The sequence below is a fragment of the Culex quinquefasciatus genome, chromosome 2, assembly GCF_015732765.1.
Source record: "Culex quinquefasciatus strain JHB chromosome 2, VPISU_Cqui_1.0_pri_paternal, whole genome shotgun sequence".
NCBI lineage: Eukaryota > Metazoa > Arthropoda > Insecta > Diptera > Culicidae > Culex > Culex quinquefasciatus.
In genome coordinates, this window is record NC_051862.1 from 170,089,929 (window position 1) to 170,111,344 (window position 21,416).

Consider the following 21,416-nt stretch of genomic DNA (forward strand, 5'->3'; position numbering starts at 1 on the left):
CAATCGAAAAGTACTTTACATATTTTTTGATAAAGGGCTCCGTTTTCAAGATATAGCCACCGAAAGTTTGATTTTAGCGAAATATTTGCAGTTTTTCAATTTTTAAAAATAGTGACCAAGAGTGACCATTTCTAAAAATATTTTTTTTTGAAAAGTTCAGAAAATTTGCTATACAATTGTCTAAGAGACATTGAAGATTGAACCTCGGGTTGCTGAGATAGAGCCGCTTTAAGAAAAAGAAACACGAAAATTGAAGTTTTCTAAGTCTTACCCAAAAAACCCACCATTTTCTAATGTCGATATCTCAGCAACTAATGGTCCGATTTTCAATGTTAATACATGAAACATTCGTGAAATTTTCCGATCTTTTCGAAAAAAATATTATGATTTTTTTTAAATCAAGACTAGCATTTTAAATGGGCGTAATATTCAATGTTTGGCCCTTTTAAAATGTTAGTCTTGATTTTAAAAATTTCAAAATATTTTTTTCGAAAAGATCGGAAAATTTTACGAATGTTTCATGCATTAACATTGAAAATCGGACCATTAATTGCTGAGATATCGTCATTAGAAAATGGTGGGCTGTTTGGGTGAGACTTAGAAAACTTCAATTTTCGTGTTTCTTTAGCAACCAGAGGTCCAATCTTCAATGTCTCTTAGACAATTTTATAGCAAATTTTCTGAACTTTTCAAAAAAATTATTAATATAGAATATAGAATATATTCTATATAGAATATAGAATAGAAATGGTCACTAGCCTGTCCCATTTTGAGGTCATGTCGAGGAATTTCAGGGGCTCACTTCTTAAATGATAGATTATGATGTTAGGAACAATGTTTTCTTAGACAAGAAAAAATAATAAAATACTTTCTCGCACCCCCTAGTCGATTTACTGAAAAAAGTCACTTTTTTGAACAAATTTTCTAAAATCGCTTGGAATCAATACAAAACTGTTTCGATCAGGTGTGTATTATCTTCAAACGATAGGTTTTTGTCCATAGATTAAGATGCACTATCAATATTGGACCAAAATTTAAGTTTTGAACTCTCCCAGGCGGATTTGTGTCGAAAAAATCGCATTTTTCGAAACTTTTTCAAAAATGTTCATTTAATTTAGGGTAGCCTATTTTCCCAGTGAAACCAATACATGCAGCTTGTAGGAAATTTCATGGCGAACATTTTTCCCTCTGAGAAAATGCAATTTCGACACTCCAGAGCCGAGATATTTGAGTTTTAGTGAGGAAAAAAGTGCCAATTTTCAAAATTTCTCAGAATTCAGAAGCAAGGCCTACTAATTACACGATGTAGCAAGCATATGTCTCAAAGGTCAGGGTATGCTTTTTATAGTAATTTTGGCCGCTGAATCCGAATCTGAAATAAAATTTCGTGTAAACAGTGATGTTTTGGAGCTACACCCTTTTGGAATGTTATTTGCGTGTTTAAGAGGCAGTTTTTGTAAATATTGCTCGGTTTGTTCTTGAGGTCGTATCGAGGTGCTCCGATTTGAATGAAACTTTCAGCGTTTGTTTGTCTATACATGAGATGAGCTCATGCCAAATATGAGCCCTCGACGACAAAGAGAGTTTGAATTTTCCAAGGATTTCGAATATGACAAAATTGAGACTAAAAAGTGCCGCTATGGATGCCTACAGGACAATAACTAACGTTGTAAAATGTTTGTTATAGAAAAATCGAAAAACTATGATAAAAACTGCGATTGGCCAAAAAGTTATTACCGTAGGCTTATAGTCCATGAAATTCGCTAACTTTTGAACTAAAAGAGTATGGGTGTTGGAGTCTGTTGCAAAAAGATATTGAAGTTTAAAAAAAAAACATTTTTAACAGTAATTTGCAAAAGCTATGAGAAAAAGTTAAACAAATCCTGGATGTCTATGGCTCATTTTGAAATGCTTCAAAAGACCTTTCGAATGCATCTAAGAGAGTTGGAATTGATGCAGTTTTACTAAAATGCGAGCAATTTTACGATTTTTTATGTTTTTTGGACCTCAAACTTCAATGTCTGATTAACCCCACTTCCCTTTGTCGTCGAGGGCTCATATTTGGCATGAGCTCATTTCATGTATAGACAAACAAACGCTGAAAGTTTCATTCAAATCGGAGCACCTCGATACGACCTCAAGAACAGACCGAGCAATATTTACAAAAACTGCCTCTTAAACACGCAAATAACATTCCAAAAGGGTGTAGCTCCAAAACATCACTGTTTACACGAAATTTTATTTCAGATTCGGATTCAGCGGCCAAAATTACTATAAAAAGCATACCCTGACCTTTGAGACATATGCTTGCTACATCGTGTAATTAGTAGGCCTTGCTTCTGAATTCTGAGAAATTTTGAAAATTGGCACTTTTTTTCCTCACTAAAACTAAAATATCTCGGCTCTGGAGTGTCGAAATTGCATTTTCTCAGAGGGAAAAATGTTCGCCATGAAATTTCCTACAAGCTGCATGTATTGGTTTCACTGGGAAAAATAGGCTACCCTAAATTAAATGAACATTTTTGAAAAAAGTTTCGAAAAAATGCGATTTTTTCGACACAAATCCGCCTGGGAGAGTTCAAAACTTAAATTTTGGTCCAATATTGATAGTGCATCTTAATCTATGGACAAAAACCTATCGTTTGAAGATAATACACACCTGATCGAAACAGTTTTTGTATTGATTCCAAGCGATTTTAGAAAATTTGTTCAAAAAAGTGACTTTTTTCAGTAAATCGACTAGGGGGTGCGAGAAAGTATTTTATTATTTTTTCTTGTCTAAGAAAACATTGTTCCTAACATCATAATCTATCATTTAAGAAGTGAGCACCTGAAATTCCTCGACATGACCTCAAAATGGGACAGGCTAATGGTCACTCATGGTCACTATTTTTAAAAATTGAAAAACTGCAAATATTTCGCTAAAATCAAACTTTCGGTGGCTATATCTAGAAAACGGAGCCCTTTATCAAAAAATATGTAAAGTACTTTTCGATTGCAAATTCAATTTTGCATTAAAAAATAATGTCAAACTTGTTTTTGCATGAAACTTCAATTTTTTCCAAAAATCACTATTTTTTCAAAAATTCATAACTCGACGGCAGATTTTTTGACCATGTTTCTCTATGGCTCAAAAGTTGCGGATTTTTGTCCCCTAAAACAATCAAAAAATCTCGAAAATCAAAAAATACGTATTTTGGGAAATTGAGTTTTAGTGAAAAAAAAAAGTTGATAAAAAAATCTGAAATTTTTTTTTTCCGTGTACCTATTTTTTTCTCAAAAGTCCTCAACAATACCTACAACTTTGCCGAAGACACCAAATTGATCAAAAAATTCACTCAAAAGTTACAGCTGTTTGAATATTTACATACCATTTTTGTATGGACTGCTGCCAAAATTGTATGGAGACTTGTATGGGTGAACCAATGACACAAAATAGCATATTTGATCACAGGGAAGGCCCCCACAAAGTTTGAGCCAAATCAAAAAATACAAATAAAATCCATTTCCGGTATTGGTAGAGAATTGCTCAACTATGGCTTTTGTTTAAATATTAAAAAAAAATATTTTTTTTTATTGAAACATGATCAATGTAATAATTTCAAATTTGGCCTATTTTATACGAATCCATAACCTATTCCTGGCAGAACAGCAATATTGTACTACTCTTTTGCCAGCAAGTGGTAGTGCTCGGTGTGCATGCCGTAATTGCACGAATGTTTGTGTAAGTAACTGTGCGCTGCTTCGCCGGGATGGATTTTATCGTGGGTGAAATGCATTCACGGCTCTAATGGTGTTTGTACTGTGATTAGTGATGGATGGCGATGACTATACACACGGGGGCGACGTTGGTGGACTATCGAGATTGACGGCGCGTCGTGATCTCGCGATATTCGTGACCGTCTGGGAGACGCTGCTGGTTGATAGAGTTGATCAGCATAGTTATTCATTTAAGTTTATTTGATTGGAAATATTTGTAAAGCAATTTCTTAAGAATGGGTCAAATATTTGACACACTACCCTAAAGAACATGGCACTCGTGCACTGGTCGATTTACGCTATCAGCACGCGCGTAATTTTATGTCTCGTGAAGTTTGTTGCAGTGTTTGTCTAATTTGAAAAGTGGTGTATTAGAAGTTAATAAAAAGAAAATACTATCATAGGCGGAAAATTCTACATTGAATTTGCTGCTTCTAGGAATCTTCTAAAGTCTGTATGAATAATGTGGATAGCAGGTTATTTGGTACAAGAATCAAATTTTTCAATGGCATTATTTTATTAATCTTCGAGCGCGAAAAAAAAATTGACTGTAACCCGGAATATCTTTGTTTGCCAATCAACTGTGTTAACCGTTCGGCTCTGCATACCAAAAGCCGATACATATTGTTATTAAAACGCTGATGTAGCGTCTTGCCTTTAGTCCTCTTGCGAATACAGAACCGAGTTTTGAGTACTCAGCTGGTCGTTTGCCTGCTTCGTCGTCGTGAACAACAATCTGTTGGTGTGTGTGTATCTGTTGAAGAGACTGAGAGAGTGCACTATCGACAAGGGAGCCAATCCAATCCAATCCAAAACCAAACCCCAAGCAGACCTGGACGATCCCCAACGTGTCGGAGGAGAGTTTACGTCCCGGCCTCGGGGCGCATGTTGTTGGTTAGGTTTCAAACCCATTTATCACTCCGTCGAATACCTTGTTAGCAAAGTCATTACGGAGCTGCTCTGCTTTGGCTGGCCGGTTGCGGCCGTGGCCACCCGGGGTCAGATAGACAGTAGCAGAGCACTTTGTGAGCCGGAGTGGCTATCCCTTGGTTTGTAGGTGAATGTGAGGCTTACTAACAATAAAAAATCAAAATTATTGAATACATACGAATGTGGAAGGACCAAAAACATTCCGTAATTACAGTATTTTATTGATAAACCTTTGTAGATTACATTAGGCTTGTAACAGAGTGATGTTATTGTTATCATACTCTGGCAAAATAGGTAAAACTTGTAAATTACGTGCATTGATGTCAGAAAAAGTAGAAAAAGTTTCGATTTGATCGTGCTATCTTGACACACCCTGCAAATTGCTGTAAGTGCGATAACTGGCCAAAGGGTTTTTAGTCCGAACGCGTTTGACACACGTACATGCCCGGCTACTATAAACATTTGTAATTATAACTCGGGACTCCGGCAACCAAACTTCAGAACAATGCACATAATGGTCATAATAGTTTATTCAAGGTCAAACTTTAAAGCGAGTTTTTTTTTCGGAACGTCAAAAAGCGACATAAGACAAGATATCACGATCACGTTGATTTAAGCCAGCACTATAACGTTTGGGTTTACCTTTTTTTCTGCTTATAACAAAGGGATCATTTTACTTTATTTTGGATAACTTTAGGACATGATTTCCTCATTCCCCCATGTTTGGACAGACTCAATCAAGGGTTACACAGCACGAGCACGTTCGTCTTTTTTTCGCCCGCGTGTCGGCATGGTGTTTAGATATAGATGTGCTGCCATATGTCTCTCTGCTCTTGTGGGCAAATTGGCGGTTGTGGCGAATTCATCCCGTACTACAACCCACAGTTCTTGGCGTTCTCTGGCGCAAACGTTGCGTCGCAGTAGTCGCAGGAATCCAAAGTTTTGGTTTGTGTCTGCACCTGGAATTTCGAACTGACGACCTTTGGATTGCCAGTTCAAGTGGTGATCGTCCTAGCCACCGAGCTGTTGCCGGCAATAATGAAATATCGTGGAAGAAAGCGAACAAAATTCTACTTATCGTCACATACCTTCTTCACACAGACTGCAAAAATAAAAAATAAATAAATAAATGTACTTTATTTGTGTAGATCGTTGGCATCGTCGTCGTCGTCGTCGCGTTTGTATGTGATTTGTAGAGCGCACGTTCTGCTAGACGTATGGAAGAACTCACGGTGTTGGTGATGCCGTGATGAGCTTCGGTACCAGTTTAGTACTGACCATCCTCAAACCCTGTCGGTCCGTCCCGTCGGATTCGATGCGATGCATTCCTGTGCTTCGTCGTGGTGGTAGTTGAACCATATTGTATGGATCTTATACAGGGACTGCGGGGGTGGAGGTGTGTATCACCTGAACCAGCTCACACATGGTTGGATAATTGATTATTATGTGCACGATACCGATAGATGGATGAAGGCCACCGTAAACGTTCCTAGCTTGTACACTAGAAGGGAAACAACAAGTGGATTTTGCGTCCGAACCCTGGGTTCAGAAGTGGTCTTCGGCTGAAGGATCAAAGAGAAGCAACCCCCACTTTAATGAGACTGTCGAGTGGAGTGTTACGGATAAGCCATGTAATGCAAGCTACTGCTACTGTGTGTTGTTATCGAAGCTGGCAGATCGATGAGCCATGAAATTGAGCCAAGTGGCGAGAAGATAATATCGAACCGAGAAGCAAGTTTGGCAGTCCTGGTGGAAGCACTCAGTCCAAAAGCTACAACCAAAATTTCGTAACCTTACTTTACAGATGCAATCGAGCTTGGCTACTAGTGAGTGAGCCGCCTGGTCAAGTGATATGCCAAGACGGGAAGATCCAGTGCTAGCAAGTGTTTGCAATGATAGTGATTAAAGTGAAAATTAAACTGATGAGTGTCGTCGACAAGTGCTGCTGCTCCTTCTACTCGTTGTAAGCGGGACAGAAGAACGTACGGTGACACGACGGCCGACGTGTGACTTCCGGTATCCGGGGTTTTGTCTGAGAGTGCTGGAAGCTGGAGACGACTGCACTGACTGCAGCAGAGACTGTGTAGCAGAAGGCTAGCAGGCTAGAAGGAGGCTAGAACATGGGCAACTACTGCAGCTCGGGGCAAACCAAGAAGGACAAGGACAACGCGTCGGAGAAGTCCGAGGAGTGAGTACAGCTTTATGATTCATGACTTTTTTTTTATATTGCCTCCGACAATATGTTACTTGTTTGCTTTCTTATAATTAAATACAAAACAAATGCAGCTCACGAATTCTGAACCTTTTTGGTTTTGACTAAGGAAGCCATTTTGCATAATTGGTTCGTCCATTCAAGCCTTCAGTAAAATTTGAGAAGCATCTACCAAAATACGCAACAAGAATTTTAGAAAATTGTGTTCGTTCAGGAACAACAATTATCATAAAATGTTTTGTAGTTTTGCTACTGTCAAAAGTTACAAATTTGGAGAAAGTTCTAAAATTTCCAAAAGTGTTTCGATTGAAAATTAAAAAAAAAGTGAAACAATGTGTGGCAAAAAGTTTACAATGGATTGTATATTTTTTAATATTTTGCTTTTGCGTTACTAATTTGTAAAAAAATGTACATTTTTGTTTAAATATGATTTAACTCATACTTTTACTAGGCCGACATCGAGCAGATCCGAGGGAAACCTTTTTTTATAATTCTTATAGAGCAATTCCATGTCAAATAGGGAATCGGTTGTACCGGACCCTCTCTAATTTCAATGAAACTTTGTAGACATGTTATCCTACGCTTATGTAAGCCATTTTTGTGTATATGGAGCCAGTTTCATTCGATAATGACATTTGAGAAGGGCGTAAGTGTTTTCAATATTTTTGTATTTCGTAATTTAAATATTGATGTATCTCGAAGCCGTTGCATCGTATCAAAAACTGGTCAAAGACAAACTTGTAGGAAATTTGACGGGCTTTCCGAAAAAAAAATTCACTGAAAGAAAAAAACATGCCGCTTTTATGAAAATTTTTGTTTTTTAAGTTTATATATCAAATTTGAAGGTGAGCCCACGATTTTTTTTTCGTTCAAAATTTTTGTAGCCTAAGATGTTACAAAAAGACTCACGCAAAATGCAGGATTGAGTAACTCACCCAAAAAAATACAAAAATCATTTACTGAAAAAGTTTTTTTGAATAATGCTCTAAACGTCAAAATAAAAGTGGCATGTTTTTTTCTTTAAGTGTATTTTTTTTCGGAAAGCCCGTCAAATTTCCTACAAGTTTGTCTCTGACCACTTTTTGATACGATGCAACGGCTTCGAGATACAGCGATATTTAAATTACGAAATACAAAAACATTGAAAACACTTACGCCCTTTTCAACTGTCATTATCGAGTGCAATTGGCTCCATATACACGAAAATGGCTTACATAAGCGTAGGATAACATGTCTACAAAGTTTCATTGAAATCGGAGAAGGTAAAGAAAAAAAGTACCTAATAAATTCCTGTTTTGGGCTGGAATTGCTCTATAGTAGTAATAGTTCTTATCACTATGTGCAACTTTCCCGAAGGCATCAAATTGATACGAACTATAGTTACTTGCTTTATTGCCAAGAAAATTATATGGACATTAATGCAGCGATTCGACGTCAAACCAGCAGAATTCAGATCAAAAGAGCTCCGATTTGGCTCGAATTTGGCATAGGAGTTACTTAGCCAAGATAGTTAGAATCTATTTTTTTTTTCGTTTTGCGATTTCGATGGTCCTATCCAAAATAGGGTGGTCTTCATAAAAGCGTTTTTAACGATTTTCACAAAAAACACATTTATCAAAAAATATCCAAAAATGATGAATATTCTGTGATATGACTTAAACAAAATTGGAATTCGGTACATGTATTGAACATAAAGTACCATGCTACTCCATCGAAATGAGTTCCCAGTATAGTTTGCTGGAGACGCATGGTGTTTTATGTTCAATGAATGTATCGAAATCCATTTTTATCAAAAAATAATTTCTCTTAATCCCTAAGATGAAATTTATAAGACTGCTAGTATGGCTGAAAAATGGTGCAGTTAAAATGTTAAATTCTGGATATCAACTCAACTGAACGTGAAGTTCCTCCTGCAAAATATGTTTTCCGATGACGTCGATTAGTCCCGCAAACGCATTACTCTTAGGTGATAAGCGATACGCCACGCGTCGTATTACACGTGGAATTGATTTTGTAACATTTTTCTTCTCCTTCTATCTTCTCTTCCGACAGGTCTCCCTCGTACCAGCTCGCGGACAAAAGCAAAACCGGCAAAGCCAACGATGCGAAGGAAGCTCCCCTGGCGGCCCCGGAGGTCACTTCCGACGGGTCGGGCACGGGCCCGGTGTCGAACAACTCGACCGCCAGCGGCGGGCCACCTTTGGCTTTCGAGGGCAACAAGGCGCAGCAGAAGGCCCTGCAGAACGTGCAGTCCATCACGCTGTCCGGTTGGTAGCATTTTCATCAATAATTTAATGAAGACCATTTTATGAGATTTAATGTAACGGCTACTGTGAAAAGATCTTCATACTGATATAATTACTACATACTTAATTTCTTGAAAAAAAAGCTCGACAAACGTTGGGAAAATAAATTTCCACAAATGCCTGGCCTTACCCATATTGAATTCGTTATGCGTGCCGCTGCTCTATTTTTCCCTTCCGATTTTTTTTGGTGTTCCTTCAGCAGACTCGACAACCAACAGCTCGATGGCCGCGACGCCCCCGTGTGACATCCCGGCGATGCCACTGCAGCAGAGCCTGCCCCAGAGCTTGACACCGTTGTACGGCAAGCCCTCGACCAACCGGCGCACGGATAAATACAAAAAAATCGTCCTCTACATACTGGCGGCCGATGATGGTGAGTGGATTTCCGGGGGGATGGTTCGATTAGGGTGGCTCATAAATACAAATTAACAATACAAAATTGAGATGAAACAATAGCTTTAAATTACTTTTTTGTTATTTTTAAAAGTGTTTAAGACTAAAAAACATTAATTCTACAACAAACATTTGTTCAAACAATCAATAAATTTTCAATAAATGGTTTTTGAATTGCAGAAGATTTTTTTGAATTTTATCCAATTTTGATTTTTTTTAAAGAGATTTTCATCAATGTGTTGAAAATTATTTTTTAGATAAACTCATCAACGCTAAAGGTAAAATGTTTTACAAAACATTTTAGTAAACTTAGTAAAGTAAATTGGTTATTGAAATTAAAAAGTAATCCAGTAAACAATTTTCCATTTTTTTTCCAATTTTTTGATATTTTTATGACTTTGCCATTGATTTTTATTTTTTTTCATAGGCAAGTTCAAGGCTTATTTATGTTTGTGTTTTTGACTGAATTATTTTTTGTAGCAAATTGACAAAAGATAATTATTAGAGGTTGTAGAATTGGTACAGTAATATCAGAAAAAAAAAACATCTAGATAAGATGGCCAAGTGAAATACTTAAAAAAGCAAGGAGAGGATAAAACGAGAGAAGTATACATTTCGTAGAATAAAAGTTTTTTTTTTTATTCATACGAGAAAAATATAAGTTTTCGCTATATTTATAACGAGGAAAACATATGGAATTTTATGAAAAGAGTCAAAGAATCGATTAATTATCTTAGCACCACGGTGGTAATCAAACTTGACGTGAAATGTTTTGAATTGAAGCCAATGTAGTTTATGAAAGTTTTTTTTTAATTCAGTTTTGAAAATACTTACCTACTTTTCCTGTCACTTTATAGTGACGAAATTGCCTACTTATTAGAGGTGGGGTAAATCGCTCTTTAATAGGAGCCATCATTTTCGTTCGCTCATTAAAAAGAGCGGCTCTCTGCTCTTTTTCAAAATGTTTATGGAACGGATATTTTTATGGGGTGATTTTTTAAGTGTTTTTACTGGACTTATTATATATTATTATAAATCATTAAAAAAACGAAGACGAGAAGATGCGCTTAAAAATTATAAATATGATGGTCCCTTTGTCAAGATTTCTACTCGAACCTAAAAATTACTAGATTTAAGAGAAAATTGCTATTAATTTTACGAAATTGCGTTTATTTCTGCCAAAATTGAACAAATGCTGATATTGTATTTTAGGGAAAATAATCTGCGAAGTCTTTTCTACATTCTGGTTTGCTCGATAGTCTATAAATGCTTAAGTTTCATCAGGCAAGAGGCTTTTTTTCTCCAAAATCTCGGCTATTTAGTGGATTTTTGGTAAAATTTTCCAATTTTGTTTTCGGGTAATACTGTAATGTACGATCAGCTGTACATTTTTTTTTAAATTTTGTTTAGAAAGTCATTCACTCTTGGAATTTCATAGAAAACTAGGATAGGTGCTGAAAACATGAGTTTGAAAACTTGGCATCAATGTTGTTTATATTTATTTATAGATGAGAAAGTTGCATCCTTAAGACCTTGAAAAAGCCGTGGAACAATTTTGGCTTTCCTTTTTCGATAATCATTGAAATATTTGAAATTAAATTTTAAATCATCAAAGACAAATTTATTGCTACAATTTGTTGGAAATTCAATGAAATATATTTATAAACCTAAAAATAGACACATGTTTAAAAATCATTCCATCTTGGAATGGTTCATTCAAAAGACCAAAGTTTCAAAAAGAACCGCAGCTCTTTTTTTGTGAGCCATGGTTCGTGCGCTCTTTTTAGTGAACCGGCTCTTTGAGCGGCACGCTCTTTTTGTCCACCTCTACTACTTATCATCACCTGAAATAGCAGTGTTCAAATTTACACTATAGCCACAGAGTAACACAGAGTTAACACTGTCTCTTGATTTTTGGTTCAACTTTGTGGTACATCGCAGGCCTGCTACCAGCAAACCTTATGTAGCCAAAAAAATGAAATGACTTTTCTTCGGATTGCTCACTCTGGGTTACTCTGTGCTAGCAGTTGTATCGAAAAGTTATACTTTTCAACACTGTTTTGGTTTTTGATTTGATCTAACAAACCATTCATTGCTTATAATTCGGATTTGTGTCATAACATTGAATCAATTAGATTTAATTTTTTTTCGGTTCAATGATAGATTGTGAAACAAATCACCCTGGTTCACCATGTACTGTACGCTGGGCCTTATCCTCTTCTCTTATTTCTCGGTTATTTTTATCCATGCACCCTTGGCGTACCGTAAGCTATCCAACGGCTGCCAATACTCTAATTTGGCGGAAGATTTATGATGGCAATTCGGGTGGAGATATGTTTCGATTTTTTGTCGTTACCACTTGTGTCATGGCTATCTCTCTCTCTGGTTTCACAGGCTACCAGTCGGAGAAGTCCGTCCTGCGGGATGTGTACAAGGGCTTGAACCAGAAATGCCAGAGCCGGGGCTTCGAGCTGCACGTTTCGGATCTGCACGTGATGCAGACGAAGGGCAGCGGCTTCGACGTGAACAAGTGGTTCAGCGGTCCGCTGGAGGCCCAGGGTGGCCACGATCTGGCCGCCAACTGTCTGGCGGAAATTGCGCGCCAATCGTGCGACTCGTATCTCATTCCAATCCTGTTCCTGAGTTCGACCCTGGGCGATCCGCTGCTGCCGCTGACCATCGAGAGCCAGGACTTTGCGACGGCCCTGCAGACCGTGGCCGAGTCCAGCCCGGCGGCCGACCGGGCCATCCTGGAGCGGTGGTACACCCTGGATGACAAATCACAACCGGCGTGCTACCGGCTGAACGCCAAAAATAGCTCGGTATGGTGATTTATTGCTCTGTTTGTTTGCTTTTTGCAAACGGTGGAAGGTAACGATGATGATTATGCTTGATTTTCCTCCCTTGCACAGAACCTTTCGTCGGAGGAATCGGAGAAGGAGCTGTCGACGCTGCTGAAAATTTTGATTGATATCTTCTCGAAGGAGCTGCGCGACTCTTACCTGACCACGGTGGTCGAGCAGGTGGGGTTTTGCGGTTGTTTGAAGTTGGGGAAATGCGTAATAAGCACGATTTTGTTTTCGCTTATTTCAGGAAATCAACAATACCGTACTGATCAACCAGGAGCTGTCGAAGCGGTGCATCTGGGTGCAGAACTCCGTCGCACCGTTGAAGGTCACGGAGAACTCCTCGTCGGTGGAGGCGGAAATGATCCGAAGATTGAGCAATATTCAGAATGATCTTAAGGTATCATGTTCTTATCCATCATATCACACCATCTCAGAGCGAACTGAATCCTCCCAATTCTTGCAGAGCCACCTTGCGGAAAAGCACATCATCCGCATCCCGGCGAACGCGGGCCAGCAGCAGGATCAGTTCGCGAGCCTGCTGGACGGCTGCCTCTCGTCGGTGATCGATGCCGTGATCGACGAGCACGCGAGCAAGTACTCGATTCCGATGTGCACGTTTGGCGTCGATCGTCGACTGCTGGGCGAACTGGAGGAGGTCAATCGGCGCTCACGCGTTTTGAACGAAAATTGCGCCAACTTTTCCATTACGGACCGCGTGAAGGAGTATCTCACCAGCAAACGGCGGAAACCGCTGGTGATTTACGGCAAAACGGGCGCCGGCAAGAGTGCTCTGGTGGCGAAAATCTCCCACAATGTGCACACCTGGCTGCCGGAGTCGCAACTAGTATTGAGGTGAGTGCTTGGTGGAATTTTGATGATTGAAGGGGTTTTGTAATTTTATATTTTTTGTAGATATGCCAACTTGACTACGTTGAGTTCGGATGTCACCTCGCTTCTGGGATCCATTACGGAACAGTTGTCGGTGCTAGTTAAGGGCACGCCAACCAGGTGTAACCATGTAAGTTCTCATGTTGTTGCTTAGAGGTAGCTTGCGTAACTTGAATATCCCTTCTCCAGACTATTGAGTCCTACTCGGAAGCGCTTAAGGAACTAATCGAGTCCAGCAAGCAGCAGGTCACAATCCTAATCGACTCCGTAGACAGCTTACGCGATTTGGATGACCTTGGGTGGTTACCGCTAGAGCTGCTGGATAACGTCAAGCTGATACTCACCGTGACGTCCAACTGCACGGATGTGGCCCAGCTGGCGCAAGAACAGGAAGAAGTGCTCAAGCGGCTGAAGGACAAGATCGGTGACGCGGAAAGCTTCCTCTATCTGATGCCGTTCACCCAGGAGCAGTGGGAAGACGTACTGTGCTTCGGCGGTGGCGACATCTACTCGGCCAACGGCGCCCTACAGTTACCTGAAAGTTGGAAGAAATCCAACGAGAAAATCTCCGTTCAAGCAAAGGTAGGGGATGGTTTAGCATGAGCAGGGGACACTTGACTAAACCTTTTTCTGCTCCGTTCTTACAGATCCTCTGGTGGTTGGCTTGGCTCGGCGTGACGGATCTGACGGACACGTCCGTGTCCCACATTAGCGATAAGGTGTTCGTTATCCTGGAGGAGAAATTCACGGCGGCCGTGACGCGGTTCATCATTTCGTTGCTGCTGGCGGCCCGCGAGGGGCTGCTCGAGACGGAGATTATTACGCTTATTAGGAATTCTAATTTAGTTACCGGTGAGTAAAGAGCTAATTTTCAATGTTGCTTGTTCAACAGTTGGATTTTGTCATATTTTCGTCAGGATCCACAACCAAGCTGTGGACGCACTTTTGCTGGAAGATGGGACCATTATTTTTGCACAACAAAAACATCATCGTGGTGGACGGAACGCTGCGGCAGATCGCAGGTTAGATAATTTTATTTTACCAAAGCAAAATATGTAGGGGAGAGTGGGGAGACTTGATCCCCGGGGAGACTTGATCCCAAGCCTGTATCTCGTCAGCATGGGGTAAAACAATTAGCTTTGTTCTAGAAAGTTGTGCGAAATTGACTAAAACTCATTGTAGAAAACAAAGAAAAAAATTAGAAAATGTTTAGATTGAGTTACACACATTTTTCTAAGAAGTGCTGCAAAAAACTTCCAAGAGATCTTTTTTCTTTGTTTTGATATGTAAAGAAAACACTCAAAAATTATTCAAAAAAATATTTTTTATACATGAATTGTTTGATAAACATATCAACTCCAAAACCCTTACGCATTTGATGTTAAATTTATCGTCATACTATTTTTCCAATCAATTGTTTAAAAAAGTGCGTTTAGGGAGACTTGATCCCTGCATTTTCACAGTCACTGGAATCAGCCTCAAGATTAAATAATTGGGCTGGGTTTTCGTACATAGTTTCCTTTAGTATAGTTGTACATAACTTACTGCAGTTTGAACCATTTTTCAAAAGTTTTGTAAACAAAAATTACCAGCTTTTGTAAACATGCTCAATTTTGGTCTATAAAAGAAAATTTTATGTTTTTAAATATTTTTCATGCTAAACTTGTTATATTTTGAACACAAACGTACAGGTTTTCAAGTGTAACGTCGCACGTCTAAAATGACCTGTCACTTTTCATAGTGGTTTATTGTGTGCGAATCAACAGGCGTATATGCGCCCCAATGATTAACTTAACTAAAACTACTTAATTACTATACATTAAAATAAAAACTACACATTTCTAAAAAATGACAAAAACCTAACCTTGAGGGCGTCACGGGACAAACCAAAGTCAAAGATAGACGAGACACGATTAAAAACTCGGAGGATACCGGAGAAGGCGCCATAAATACAGTAGTTAGTACGATGGAAGGAAGCTGAATCATGTTAGTGTCGCGTAGGGGTCGCATGGGGGCGTGAAGGTTGATACGTTGCAGGATAGCGGGACAATCTAATCTTGAAGCTAATGAATCAGCAACCACAAGGGCTCTCGCGACATTCCTGCGAACTTCGAGGGTGTCCAGATGAATCAACAAACACCGACTCACGTAACTGGGGAGACGGAAGGGATCGTTCCAGGGTAGGCGACGCAGGGCAAACCGGATGAACCTGCGTTGAACGTCCTCGATTCTCTTTACACCGTTCAGGTAATATGGGCTCCAGACGGAAGAGCAGTATTCCAAAGTCGAGCGGACAAGCGAGCAATACAGGGATTTCAAGCAGTAGATGTCAGTAAACCGCTTAGTCGTTCGGAAAATGAAGCCTAATTGTCTGGAAGCTTTGTCAACAATATAAGAAATATGATGTTTAAACGTCATTTCCGAGTCTAGGAGGACGCCAAGGTCCTTCACGCAACGTTCCCTCGGGACGACTTCGCCGTGTAGGCGATATTCAAATGTGGTCAACTTTTTTTTTGCGAGAAAAAGAGATGATACAGCATTTCTTCGGATTTAGGACCATGCAGTTGGAACAGCACCAATTAGCAAAGGTTGTCAGGGCGGTTTGAAGAAGTAGGGCGTCTTCGATGGAGTGAATGCGGAGAAATAATTTCAGATCATCGGCGTATGACAAGCATAGGGAGGGGAAGCGCCAGACTGCTGTCGTTGAAGTACAATAGGAATACTAACGGACCTAAGTGGCTTCCTTGAGCGATGCCAGAGCTAGCAGGGAACCAGAACGAGAGTAGATCACCAATTTTAACACAAAGTGATCGGCCAATGAGATACGAGCGAAGCCACCTCAACAGACTTCCGCTGAAACCCATCCTTTCGAGTTTGGCGACGGCAATATCGTGGTCCAGCTTATCGAAGGCTGCTGATAAATCGGTGTAGATGGCGTCGGTTTGAACACCTTTCGACATACCGTCGAGGATGTAGGACGTGAAATCCAGCAGGTTCGTGGTCGTTGAACGTCCAGGCAGGAATCCATGTTGAGTGTCGACGATCAAACTTCTACAGTGGGAAGATATCGGGTCCAAGACAACTAGCTCAAACAGTTTTGACGTAGAACAAAGTGCGGAAATGCCACGGTAGTTGTCGACGTTCCGCTTGTCGCCTTTTTTGTGAACCGGAAACATATAGGCGATTTTCCAAAGCGCCGGGAATGTTCCACTGGACAGGGACAGGTTGAAAAGATGTTGAAGGGGGCGGACTAAGCCAGCGATGCACTTTTTGAGTATGATAGATGGGATGCCGTCAGGACCTGAAGAGCACGACGACTTTAGCTTGGAGATGGCTCTGGCAATACTGGATGCGTTCACGTTGATAGAGCTAATTGACTGTCCGTTCAGCGGGACATTACTGGCTGCTAAAGACACCTGCTCAGGAGTTATAGCCTCGTTAACAAACGTGCGGGAGAATTTACGGGCAAACAAGCGGCAAATGTCTTCCTGTGACGAAGCAACCTCACCTTCGAGCGACATCGAGGAAGGGAGACCACTTTCTTTTCGCTGTTCGTTTATGTACTTCCAGAAGCCCTTGGGATTCGTTTTCAGCTTACGTTCGGTTTGGCGAAGATGGTTTGAGTAACAGTGTCGGCTCAATGATTTGTAGGAGCGATTCAGCCGCCGATAATAATCTTTTAGTGGTAGGGAATTATTTCGGGAAAACAGTTTAAGTGCCGATTTTTTCGCTGTCTTCAACCGGCGGAGGTCGGGAGTCATCCATGGAATGCGAGTGTTATGGGAGATGTTCTTCTTGGGAACATGGCGATCAATGATGTATGCGAGAACATTGGAAAAGGTCTGAACTGCTGCATCCACGTCTGAACCGTCTAGGATGCTGTCCCAGTCGATGCTGGAAAGCTGTTCAACTGCACTGCTGATGTCAGCATTGCGATAGTCATAGCGGACCGAGAGTGAGGTGGGAGTGAAAACTGTGTCCCGTTTCGCGGTGAGCGTGAGGACCAGAGGGTGATGATGGGCGGCATCCTTTACGAGTGGGGCCGGAGCAACCGTGAATGGTGGAGCCGTGTCGTGTCCAGCAATAAAACAGAGATCAAGTACATTCCCACTTTCATTCCTAATACCGTTCAGCTGTCGCATCTGGGCAGTGCTGTACGTGTCGAGTAAACTTGTAGCAGTTGTCGAGAATGAAGAATAGTCGCAATCGGGTACCAAAAAACCGTCTCTGAGATGGCGCCACTTCAAATCCGGAAGATTAAAATCGCCTAAAATAACCACCTCGTCCGAGGGAGCAGCAAGTGAAAGGATATGTAACACCGAGAGTTGGTGATGTTCGAACAGCGTAAGATCCCGGGTCCGATCGGGGGGGATGTAAATATTGCAGAGGTACAGATGGCGGTCTCTCAACTTGATAACTACCCAAACCTGTTCGATGTTGTTCCACGCAGTATTTTCGATAATCCGAGCATTCCAGTCTTTACGTACCGCAATAGCAACGCCACCGCCATGAGATTTAGTGCTATTCTGCGGTCCACGGTGACACCAGAAGACTTCGAAGTCAGGTCCAAAAACTTGAGAAGCGAGGGTGTTGTTGTTCAGCCATGTCTCGGTGATGGCGATAATGTCATATGGAGCGCCACAGCAGGCCGTGTAGTACTCATCGACGATGGAGTTTAAACCGCCGACGTTCTGGTAGTAGATGGTGAAATCAGACTCAGCAACGCTCGGCTGCTTAGTGATGACGCGGGGCAGGGATGTCTGACCTCCTGGCTCCGGATGGCTTGAAGCAGCATGCAGCGTGGCAGCGGCCGCTGATGGCGTAGAGTCCACGAAGGCGGCTTCGGCGGCAGATGAAGAGGGGTACACCAAACGGTTGGCGGCGGCTGACGCAGGGTACACGAAGGCAGGCCACGTGTAAGCGATGGCCGGCGGCGCGATATTGCGGACAATGGACGTTGAGGTGATGGCGCTGGAAGGTGGAAAGACCTCAGCGGCGGACAATGCTGAACGACGGAGGTACTTGCCTGAACAGGGTTTTTGGAAGACCCCATCTCCATCCCCGTTCACAGGACCGGAACGGCTTTGGCAGGAAGCGGACAGGCTGGCGCATCCGGGCGACGGCTCGACTGTGACGGGGGGATAAGGGGCTTCCACAATGCTTCGGCTCAGGCGTTCCGGTTCCGGTTGGCTTGAAGCAGCATGCAGCGTGGCAGCGGCAGCTGATGGCGTAGAGTTCACGAGGGCGGCTTCGGCGGCAGATGACGAGGGGTACACCAAACGGTAGGCGGCGGCTGACGCAGGGTACACGAAGGCAGGCCACGTGTAAGCGATGGCCGGCGGCGCGATATTGCGGACGATGGACATTGAGGTGATGGCGCTGGAAGGTGGAAAGACCTCAGCGGCGGACAATGCTGAACGACGGAGGTACTTGCCTGAACAGGGTTCTTGGAAGACCCCATCTCCATCCCCGTTCACAGGACCGGAACGGCTTTGGCAGGAAGCGGACAGGCTGGCGCATCCGGGCGACGGCTCGACTGTGACGGGGGGATAAGGGGCTTCCACAATGCTTCGGCTCAGGCGTTCCGGTTCCGGTTGGCTTGAAGCAGCATGCAGCGTGGCAGCGGCAGCTGATGGCGTAGAGTTCACGAAGGCGGCTTCGGCGGCAGATGACGAGGGGTACACCAAACGGTAGGCGGCGGCTGACGCAGGGTACACGAAGGCAGGCCACGTGTAAGCGATGGCCGGCGGCGCGATATTGCGGACGATGGACGTTGAGGTGATGGCGCTGGAAGGTGGAAAGACCTCAGCGGCGGACAATGCTGAACGACGGAGGTACTTGCCTGAACAGGGTTCTTGGAAGACCCCATCTCCATCCCCGTTCACAGGACCGGAACGGCTTTGGCAGGAAGCGGACAGGCTGGCGCATCCGGGCGACGGCTCGACTGTGACGGGGGGATAAGGGGCTTCCACAATGCTACGGCTCAGGCGTTCCGGTTCCGTTTGGCTTGAGGTCGAAGGAGGCGAGGAAACGGCGATGGTAAGCGATGTGAAGACGGCGGATGAAGTTCGCGAGAAGGGAGTTAGGTGAGGCGGGATCCGTTGGACTCGTGGCTCATAGGAGCTACTGGATCCGTGCTCATCGGCGTCGAGTTCGGTGGCGGTGTGATCAGTGGAGTCGGAGTCTTGCTTGGCGGCGACGTCGGGGACACGAGCTGTTGACCCGGCGCTAAAGCGGGGGCAGGAGGTTGAGATCGGTTGAATGCGTCTGACGGTTCCCAAAAATTTTCGCTAGTGCGATCCTCAAACTCTCGTACGACCAGACCCTCGGGCCACGACGACGGGGTGAGAGCTTTAGTTTTGAGATTCGCGTGCATCCCAACTTTGAAGGAAATAAATTTCATAAAAGGTGCCAAGGCGGTCGGCAGCGAGTTTGGCGATTTGGGCCTCTGTTACTCTCCGAGAGACGCGAGAAAGGTACAGCCAGAAGCGAGGGCCGTCATTGCCAGCGGCGAAGCCGTTGGTCGGGGATGGCTCGTATCCGGTTTCTGCTAGCGGTACTGCGGGATTCTTTTCCGGGATTGGCTTCAGATTATTCCCGAAGTTTATGCGGCCTCGGCCGGGGATGAGTGGGCCTCCAGAGCCGCCGCGACCTGTAGACTTCGGCGTCAACGAGTTCGACGAGATGAGCTTAGCGAAATTGGAATTGATTTCCGCTTTTAACTCGGACAATATTTCGGTCTTGAGCTGTTCAACGATACGGTTGTGGTGGCTCAGCGATAGTTCCTGCCCGGCCTCGAAGGCGCACTGAACCGAGCGACGGTGGCGCAAGTCCGACATAAGATTGGAGCATGACTTACAGAGCCAAAACATTTGACGATGCGATACAACCTCTTTCAACAGCTCCAGTGAAATACCGCAGCATGTTGGATGGAAAACTGCGTTGCAGAAGCCTTGGCAGGAAACATATCCGCCGACCAAATCATTGGCGCAGCTATGGCAGATGATCACGTTCTTCGACGTGTCAGCAGAACGCGATTCAACTCCGGGTCCAGACATGTTGGCGCTTATTTATGTTTGCAAAAAGAACACTGCCGAGTTCGCAGAGAATCAGACCGATCGCGAACGTGTGCGCTACGGTGGTATTACTGCTATGCGGTGGTGCGCGTGTGGTCTTTAATCACGGCTGAGGCAGTGGTAGTGCCGCAAAAAGATGAACGTCCCAAACAGCACAATGTTATCCGATTACGTGGCGCGGAATGTAATATTAATAACGCGGAAAATCGATCGTGAGCTCTTCCTTGTAGAAACTTTCGATATCATTCACTGCACTACGAACTTGGCCAACGACAGGACGCGATCGAGTTGTGAAAACAAAATGTTTGCAGGTGAAAAACGGACGAAATAAAAAACTGTAAACAAAGCGTAAGTTCACTGTGCAATCGCTACACTGGTTTAATGTGAAATTGCTGTAACTTATAGAAAATTAAAAGTTTGGATGAATAAGAAACATTTTGCTTAAGATTTCTTCAAAATGTTGAAAGGGGGATCAAATTACCCCCAACATTTTGAAAATGCCGGTTTAAAATATTTTTTTAAAACACTTGGCATGCTTCGAAGAGTTTATCTGATGAAATACCCTTATCAGCCAAACATAGTTGAATGTTTAAGCTTTCAATTAATGAAAAAGATCATAGTTTTGTGAGAAATTGACAGAGTTATGTGCGATACAAAAAAAGGGGATCAAGTCTCCCCACTCTCCCCTAAATGTGAGGAGAGCATCAACAACCTCAAGGTGGATTAAGTAACGTTTTTAAGTTGTTTTTAATTAATCAAACCGAAAAACATGAATTTTGAGGCAACCCAAGGCAAAACACACTGAAGAATCCGAATTTGTAATAATATTTAATTTTAAAACAGCACGACGCTACGAGCAGAACATCGCCGAAGCGCACAAAACCCTGCACGAGTACTTTGAGAAGCAGCCGAACAGCTTCGCGGACAAAAATGGGAAGGACAAGTGGTTCGTAAATTAGTGTTATGTAGGTGTCTGAAAGGTTTCTATTAATTTTTATGATTT

At 42.4% G+C, this 21,416-nt stretch overlaps 1 protein-coding gene across 8 annotated transcripts in view; it reads left to right on the top strand.

Moving 5' to 3' along the window:
* The window catches only part of LOC6031318, a 39,828-nt gene that overhangs the window by 13,591 nt on the left and 4,821 nt on the right, over positions 1-21,416 (top strand). For 6 of the 8 annotated variants that reach the window (XM_038255488.1, XM_038255486.1, XM_038255492.1 and 3 more), the window contains exons 2-13: positions 6,494-6,877; positions 8,954-9,168; positions 9,407-9,580; positions 11,995-12,422; positions 12,513-12,623; positions 12,694-12,846; positions 12,913-13,301; positions 13,362-13,467; positions 13,527-13,919; positions 13,985-14,189; positions 14,255-14,359; positions 21,257-21,359. In XM_038255488.1, the coding sequence (XP_038111416.1) occupies positions 6,810-6,877; positions 8,954-9,168; positions 9,407-9,580; positions 11,995-12,422; positions 12,513-12,623; positions 12,694-12,846; positions 12,913-13,301; positions 13,362-13,467; positions 13,527-13,919; positions 13,985-14,189; positions 14,255-14,359; positions 21,257-21,359 (2,450 nt within the window). In that variant the 5' untranslated portion in view covers positions 6,494-6,809. Of the gene's footprint in view, positions 1-5,851; positions 6,036-6,493; positions 6,878-8,953; positions 9,169-9,406; positions 9,581-11,994; positions 12,423-12,512; positions 12,624-12,693; positions 12,847-12,912; positions 13,302-13,361; positions 13,468-13,526; positions 13,920-13,984; positions 14,190-14,254; positions 14,360-21,256; positions 21,360-21,416 lie in introns of those variants that run through there. The other 2 variants (XM_038255490.1, XM_038255493.1) reach the window with 2 other exon arrangements.